Source organism: Parus major, chromosome 5, assembly GCF_001522545.3.
Source record: "Parus major isolate Abel chromosome 5, Parus_major1.1, whole genome shotgun sequence".
Lineage (NCBI taxonomy): Eukaryota > Metazoa > Chordata > Aves > Passeriformes > Paridae > Parus > Parus major.
In genome coordinates, this window is record NC_031774.1 from 3,953,582 (window position 1) to 3,961,505 (window position 7,924).

Sequence of the window (7,924 nt, forward strand, 5' to 3'; positions counted from 1 at the left end):
GTCGCGGGGCACCGAAACGGGCACGGAGCTCCCGCACGTCGGGCCACGCAAAGGGCTCGGCGCCCACGGGGCTCGAAGGGCTGCGGGGGACACGAGGGGATGGGGACGGCACCAGCACGTTGTCCCGCGGCACAGCCAGCGAAGGGGTGCTGGGAGGGGGGTCCCTGTCCTCCTGCGGCAGCAGCGGGGGGCGGCGGGTGCTGGCGCGGCGGCTCTTGATGCGGAGGCTGTACTGCCGTGCCAGCTGGTACACTTTGGTGCCCAGGTGAGGGGGTGTCAGCAGCAGCTGCGGGGGTGGCCCGGGAGGTGACGCCACGGTGCCCACATCATCCTCCTCCAGGATGAGCAGTGGCTCGGGGGGCTGCTCCCCATTCTCCTGGCATGGCTCTGGTGCCTCGGGCTGGCTGGGGGGCTCAGGGCTCTCAGGGGGCCGTGGGAGCCCATTGAGGCGGCACACGGAGCTCCGCACCAGCCCCTTGGGGATGAAGGAGAGGCTCTCGCGACGGCGCACCGCGAAACCGGCATCGCGGTGCTCGGCATGGCCATAGTAACTCTTGATCTTGTCGAGGAGCAGGCGGTCGCGGTTGGAGAGCAGTGATTCCCGGCGGGCTCTAGTGAAGGGCTCGGGCGAGGGGATGGCACTGCGGGATCCCTCAGGCTCCCCGGATTCGAGCGGGGGGCCCCCATCCAGGCTGAGGGTGCTGCCACCATGGCTGGGGGTGCGTCCCAGGGGCCCCTCCAGCACCAGGCTGCTCCTTCGGGATAAGCTGCTGCCGCCGCCGAACCGCTCGGCAATGACGCTGGCCTGGTCCAGCACTGAGGGCGGCAGGATGCTGGTGGCTCCTTCCCCCTCCTCCTCTTCCTCCTCCTCGCTGCTCAGTACCTGCAAATCCTCCGCAGCACGCTCCGGTTCCCTGTCCCCACTGGGTAGCGCCAGGGTCCCCACCAGGGATGGGGATTTGGGGACCTTGGGGTGCTCTCCAGCACTGCTGTTAGGGGGGTGGGTGCTGGGTGTCTGGGCACCCCCAGGTGAGGGCCGGGGGGTTGCACTGACCTTCTCACAGCTCCCCGGCCCCCAGCTGCTCGGCCGCTTGGTTCCCTCCAGCACCCAGGGGTGTCCCCCAGCCTGGGTGAGACAAATGTGGGGAGTCATGAGCTGGGGGGGCACCCACGTGCTCCGAGCAGGATAAATCCCAGCCAAGCCATGGGGCCCTGGCAGGGGGCACTGGGAGCAATATGGGGTGCCTTCAGGGAGTGGTGTAGGATGTCCTGGTAGTGATGTGGGGTACCCTAGAAGCGATATGGGGTGCTCTGCACACCCTCCCTGGAGTTCGAAGGGCTGGTGTTATGTACCTGCACCTCCTGGGGCTCCAACAGCAGATCCTCAGGCCCCGGCAGCTCCTCCTGACAGTCCTTGCCCAAAGCCTCCTCTTCCTCCTCCTCCTCCTCTTCCTCTGCCACCATGCCCTCAGCCGCTGCCCAGGCTCTGGGGTGCTGGGGTGGCTCCCCCACTTCCAGGAGTGCCCCGTCGCTGCCGGCGCTCTGTGTGGGGGTGAGCGCTGGGCTCAGCGCCCCGTGCCAGGGCTGGAGGCACTGGGCACCCCAACCCACCACACCCGGCCTTACCTTCAGCCCTGCCAGCCGGGATAGAGAAAAGCAGAGATTAGTGGAGGGAGCACCCAAAATTCCCCCCAAAGCCCCCAGCCACCCCTCCATCTGCCACACCGGTGTCGCAGTTGTGCTGGCTCACCTTGCTCTCCCAGGTGCCACAGGTTGTGCTTGGTGGGCTCTGGGGGCAGGGGAAGTGACAGTGGCATCACCCCCGTGTCCCCCAACTCATCAGCACCCTGAGCCCCCTGATCCCATCCGCTGTCCACACCCGACTGCCTGCGCCCCCCGTGTCCCTGCAGCCGCTCCAGCAGCGTCTCCGTGTGCCCCTGGTGCTGGAAGGGCTCTGTGGGAACAGGGACAGGGGCACCATCAGCACCCAGTGCCACCCTCCCTAAGGGCACTGGTGTCACCCAGCCACAGCCTGGCCCTGGTGAAGGGGTGACGGTGGGGTAGCATGGTGGGAACACACAGGACAGCAGGAACACTGGTGACACGTGGTGCTCACCAGACTGCCGGCGTCCCTGGAGTGGCTCGGTGGCAGCATCACCCAGGGGCTGGCAGGACCAGCTCTTCTTCAGGCGCTCGGGGCTGCAGCGGGGCAGGCGTGGGGGGTCTGTGGGGGCAGGGAGTGACACCAGGGAAAATGGGGGGGGACAGAGTAGGGCAGAGAGGGAATGGTAGGGCACTGGTGGCACTTACAGAACAGGTCCATTTCCAGGATGGCTTCCTTAGCCTGGGTGGAGGGAAGGTGGAGAGAAATGGGGAAAAGGTAGGGTACAGCTGCCCCCCTCGCTGTGATAGGGGGTCCCTGGTGTCACTGAGGTACGCACCCCATCACTCTCACCTTTTGGGGGATGGTGGCATGGTGGTTCTCCAGGATGAGCCGCTTGATGTGGTGAGTCCACACACGCTTCTCCTCCACGCTCTTGGCCTGGGGGGCACAGGAAGGGTGGTGGAGTTGGGCAGAAGGTGCTGGGGGGTCCCCAGGCTGCCCCCCACCCCATGCCCTCCTACCTGCAGGCTGTACTGCTGCTTGCCGTGCTTGTAGTGTGCCAGGCTGAAGCACAGCGAGTCCCGTGTGCTCTCAATCAGCATCAGCGAGGAGCACTGCCGGGAGAGGCATCAGCATCCCTGGAACTTCCCACCCCAGCATCCACTGGGCTCCTCCATTCCCAGCACTTCCCAGTTCCCCCAAGCCCAGCACCCACTGAGGTTCCCAGCACCAACCCTGCTCCTCTGTCCTGGGAATCCACGGGAGTCCCTGGCACCAGTGAGCTCCCCACCCCTGTCACCCTCAGAGTCTCCTGTCCTTAGCCCGCACCGGGATGTGGCTCTTGTAGATATAGTGGTCACCACGGCGCTTGGTGATGAGCAGGGCCTTGTCGAAGAGGAAGAGCGCACGGTCATGGCGCACCCGCTGTGTCCGAAATGTGCCCTCCAGCACCAGCTCCCCGTAGCTTGTCAAGTCTGGCCCCTTCCAGCCCAGCAGCAGCGACTGGATCTCCTGCACAGACATGAAGACAGCATCAGCACCCTGTGACAGTGCCCATCTCGTGTCACCTGGTGCCATCCACCGGCCCTGTGGTGTCTCCCTGGTGTCCCCCCCGTGCCCACCTGCTGGCGGATGGCGTGCTCGTGCTTGCGCTTCATGTCATTGATATACCAGGCCACGCAGGTCATGGTGTCAATGGCCTCCAGCACCAGCTCATAGTCGTCCCCCACCTTGTGCTCGAAGTGCCTGGCGATCTCCTGGGCACAGCATGTGGCATCAGGATATGGGAATGTGCCGTGCCAGGTGCCTGGATTGCTCCAGGCACCCCAAGTCATGTCCCTGTGCTATCCCCAGGCTAGGCCAGATGCTCCCTGTGCCACCCCAGGGTGTGCCAGGCGCCCATGCCACAGCAGGTGCCCACACCGTGCCGTGCCAGGCGCCAGGAGCTCACCTGGAGCAGTAGGTGGTACTTGAGGATCCTCTGGACAGGCTTGAGCAGGTAGGCGCCAAGGGGCAGCGCATGGCGCAGCCGCTCCTGGCATTCCCGCAGGAACCGTGCCTGGACCTTGCTCCTCATGCACTCGGTCAGTGCCGCCACCGAGCTGCGGGCAGGGAGGGGACTCAGATCCCTGCCCACCCATGTGCTGCCTGCCCACCTCCCTGCTCCCCCAGCTGTGGCCCCTACCCACCTGGGGTAGTTGTTGCAGTACTGGGTGTAGATGGCAAATTCCTGGCTCTGCAGGTAAGGGGAACACAGTGAGAGCCTGGTATGACCGCATGTTCCCCCCGGTGTCCCCCACTTTGCTCGCCCTTACCCGGGTGACGAAGCACACGGCCACAGCCACGGGGTCATTGGCGCAGCTCTCCAGGTTTTGCAGGAGGGTGCTGGGGGCACAGAGAGGACAGGGTGACCATAGCCCCCCCACAGACCCACAGGACAGGGTCACATCCCTGTCATCTCCCAGTGGCACCTGCTCCCCCACCTGCTGAGCTCGTAGATGTCCTCGATGTTCCCGAAGAGCGCGCTGACCTGCTCTGGTCGCAGCACCGGCTCCTCTGCGTCGATGATCTTGCCCAGGTAACCCTGCCGGGCACCCACGGTGGCACCATTGAACCCCTAGGCCCCAAACTGTGTCTAAGGGGTGTGCCCCCATGTGCCCCTGGCACCCACCTCTACGATGCTGCGCAGGTCACGGGCGTAGGTGCGCTCTGACTCCACGATCTCCTGCACCACGCGGTCCAGGTAGCTGGGTTTGGCTCCGGGACCCCCGAAAGCTGCCAGGGGGTGCCCACCGCGGGCACCAGGCCACCCCCCAGGGGAGGCGTTGTTGTTGGCGTTATGGAGCCCCTCGGCCCACGCCTCGGTCCTGGTGCCAGGTGGATCCTCCATGGGACAGCCGGGCTCCGGGCTCAGGGCAGGGCGCTGAGGGCACGTGGGCACCGGCATCCCGGCATCCCCTGGCACCAATAGGGCACAGGGAGGCTCTGTGGGGAGATTGATGGGTTAGGGGGTGCGGAGAGCCCCCAGATATGGGTGGTGTGCAGCACCAAGTGGGGGGTGTCATCCTGATGAAGACTCCTGATGACCAAATCCTCTATACCAAGGGGTGTTAGCATCCCCCAACCCCAAAAGTCCCCTGGTACAGCAAAACGGGGTCTCTGCACAGCCCTCCCAGTGCTGAGATTTGGGAGTTCAGCCCCTCCTCCTCCTCCTCATCCCAGACGCAGGGACCGTGCTGGGACCAGGTGGGACAAGCGCCTCTGCCCCCACCCACCGGGGCCGTGCGTCACCGCCGCGCCCGCGGGACACCTTCCAGGTGAGCTCAGCGCCGGCTCGCCCTTCCGGACCACCGGTGTCACCGGGATCCTCCCGTGCCACCGAAGCCGCTCAGTGCCACAAACATGATTGGGACACCCAGAAAACAGCGGCCAGTGGCAAAGCGTGTGGGAGTGTCGAGGCCACTGAGCCCCGGTCACCGCGGCGGGTGGCCCTGGGGACAGTGACCTTGAGCTGGGCCACGTGCTGCGCCGGCGGCGTGGCCGCCCGAGCCCCCCGGCACCCCCGGTGCCGGCACCCAACCGGTCAGGCCGGTTCCCGCCGGCGCTTCCCCACACCCACCGTGCCGCGTGGCCGCCATCCAGCCACCGCCCTCCCCGGGGCTTCCCCGAGCACGCCAGGAGCCCCCCAAAACCCCACCGGCGGCGCCTCCTAAACGGGGTTCGGGCCCACGTCCCCAGTGGTGCCACAGCCCGGGACCCCGGGTGCTGGCACATCCGACCCTGCTATGGGGCACCTCCTGAGCACCCCGGATCTGGGTCATTTGGGAAGCAGCTCCCCCAGCCCCCAAATTCCTCACCCCTACAGGCATGAGGCACCCGGTCCCAGGGTCACCTCGTCCACGGGAGGGGCGCCCAGCCGGAGACACCAGAGACAGCAGACCCCGAGCATCCCTGCCGGCAGTGTCTGACCCCTATCCCGCCCTGCCGGGGGGACAAGAGAAGACCCTCAGGTGGTACTGGGGGACCACAAAGGGGCTCCCTCACCTAACACCCGGGGCGGGGACTTGTGGCTACTGCAGCTTGTCCCCGAAGGCCACCCCCGGCCATTCTAATCCGCTCAAAGCACCGGGATTACGGCGCCGGTCCCACGTCACAGGGACCGCGGCCACTCGCCTCGGCCCATCGGCCACCGTCATCCCGCCCCGGTGACCGGGGGGGGGGGTTGATCCTCTTACCGCCCCCCAGTATCACCTCGGTGGGCACGCGGCCGCCCAGAGCCCTCCCGCTGCCGCCTGCTACAGGCGGGATTAGCTCTCACCTTCACACCCCCGAGCCTCCCCAGCCGCGCCACAGAGCACGGGCGATCTCCCTGGAGTGCCGAACAGGGGGCTCTGGTGGGACCCCAAAAGTACTCGGTGGGGGAAACTGAGGCAGGGGCCGGGTTTGTTGTGCCGAGCCGCGGGGGCCGGCGGGAGGGAGGTGGGATTTTCTCCCCACCGTGGGATCGCCGGCCCCGCTGCACATTCCAGCGCGGGAGTTGGGGCGCGAGGCACAGCCCACGGCGTTTTCCCAGGATCCCGGCACGGCACGGCACGGCACGCCGGGAGAGGGGCCGCGGCGCGCCAGCCCGCCGGAGCCATATAAGGGCAGGCGGTTCACCATTTCCAGGCGTTTTCCAGAATCCCAGCGGCCTTGGGAGCGGGGAGGTCGCCGCCGGCTCCAGCGCAGCTGCCGCGGCCGTCGCTCCCGGCCCCGGCTGGCACCGCCGCTGCCCGGCGGACACGGGCTGGGCGATGGCGCTCCCGCCCGCGGGGACTCGGGGGGCACGGCACCACGGGGGTCCCCGTGTCACGGCATTCCCGGGACAAGGCGGCACCGACCCGCGGGGCTGACAAAGCCTCTTAGTGCCCGGAGCCCATGGCGTCGTGCCGCCTAATCCCGAAGGAGAGACGCGGGACACCCCCATCTCCCACTGGGACCCCTGTCCAGGGTCACCCCAGCCTGCCCTGCACCACCGGCTCGGCCTGAGGACCACCCCCAATTTCTCTGGGTGCCTGTCCCGGGGGTCTCCCAGCACCCCAAGGTCTTGCTGTCCCGTGCCTCTCGGGGATCCCAGTATCCCCAACTCCCGCTTCGTGGGGACCCCCAACTCCTGCTTCGCCCCGAACATCCCTGGACTCACGAATCCTGCCTAACCAGGGCCCGTGGATCCTGCTCCACCGGGATGCAACGGTTCCTGCCCCACCAGGACCCACGGGTCCGGCTCCACCGGGACCCACAGATCCTGCCGGGCGGGAATGCAACGGCCCCCGCCCCATCGGGACCCAGGGATCCCACTCTACTGGGATGCAACGAGTCCCACCCCACCGGGACCCTCGGCTCCAGCTTCACCGGGACGCAACGGTTCCTGCAGCACCGGGACCCCCCGATCCTGCCCCACCGGGAGACCCCCGCCGCCGGGGACCCTCGGGACCGCCCCCTGCCGTCCGGCGGGGACCCCCGGCTCCCCTCCCGCGGACCCCACGGCCGTGCCCCGTTCCCGCCCGGGCCGGACTCACCGCGCTCCGCTACCGCCGCCGCCTCGACCCGTCCCGTCCCGCCCCGTCCCGGCCGTGCCCGCAGGAAGCGGCGGGAGCGCCCCGGGGCGGGGACAGCGGCCGCCCCGCCCGGCCCTGGGAACGGGAACTCCCGGGAATGGGAACGGGACAGTACCAGCGAGCCCGGCCGTGACTGCGGGGCACGGTCCGGTACTGTCCCGGTCCCGGTTGGATCCAGGTATGGTTCCGGTACACTCTTGGTACTGTCCTGACACGGTCCCAGCACAGTCCAGGTATGGTCCAGGTACTGTCCTGGTACAGTCCAGAGATGGTTCAGGTACTGTCCCGGCACGGTCCTGGCATGGTCCCGGTACTGTTCCGGTACCGAATTAGTCGTGCTTCTGGCGTGGTCCCGGTACTGTCCAGGCACAGTCCCGAGACGATCCCGGGACGTCCTGATCCTGTCCCGGGGTGCACCGAGCATGGCGGACTGGAGCCCGCAGGCACCGGCTCACCCGTGGGGTCCCTTCCCAGGGGACACGGGCACCCGAAAGGGTCCCAGCCATGGACACCCCCCATTCCTGCGCATGGGGACACAGGGACATGGACACCCATTGCCATCAACCGCGGAGTGGATGCAGGGCACCCCTCGGTGCCAAGGCGGGATGGGTGCCCAAGGGTGGGGCCTGGTCCCAGTGCCCCTCCATCCCACCTCAGCCCCTTCCATGACTAGTGCATGGCCCTGGCAGTGCTGTGACACCTGAGCCCCCAAATCCAACTGTGT

General features: G+C 67.6%; 1 protein-coding gene across 1 annotated transcript in view; it reads right to left on the bottom strand.

Moving 5' to 3' along the window:
- The window catches only part of PLEKHG3 (pleckstrin homology and RhoGEF domain containing G3), a 9,018-nt gene extending 1,535 nt beyond the window's left edge, over window positions 1-7,483 (bottom strand). Inside the window, exons 1-16 of the mRNA XM_015629646.3 lie at window positions 7,162-7,483; window positions 4,275-4,588; window positions 4,087-4,187; window positions 3,919-3,988; window positions 3,793-3,839; window positions 3,555-3,705; window positions 3,226-3,360; window positions 2,933-3,115; window positions 2,626-2,718; window positions 2,456-2,542; window positions 2,311-2,344; window positions 2,117-2,224; window positions 1,751-1,954; window positions 1,627-1,634; window positions 1,354-1,542; window positions 2-1,126 (exon numbers count right to left, since the gene is read on the bottom strand). Coding sequence (XP_015485132.2) covers window positions 2-1,126; window positions 1,354-1,542; window positions 1,627-1,634; window positions 1,751-1,954; window positions 2,117-2,224; window positions 2,311-2,344; window positions 2,456-2,542; window positions 2,626-2,718; window positions 2,933-3,115; window positions 3,226-3,360; window positions 3,555-3,705; window positions 3,793-3,839; window positions 3,919-3,988; window positions 4,087-4,187; window positions 4,275-4,550 — 2,811 coding nt within the window. The 5' untranslated portion in view covers window positions 4,551-4,588; window positions 7,162-7,483. The remainder of the gene's footprint in view (window position 1; window positions 1,127-1,353; window positions 1,543-1,626; window positions 1,635-1,750; window positions 1,955-2,116; window positions 2,225-2,310; window positions 2,345-2,455; window positions 2,543-2,625; window positions 2,719-2,932; window positions 3,116-3,225; window positions 3,361-3,554; window positions 3,706-3,792; window positions 3,840-3,918; window positions 3,989-4,086; window positions 4,188-4,274; window positions 4,589-7,161) is intronic.
- Between the last annotated feature and the right edge of the window lie 441 nt (window positions 7,484-7,924).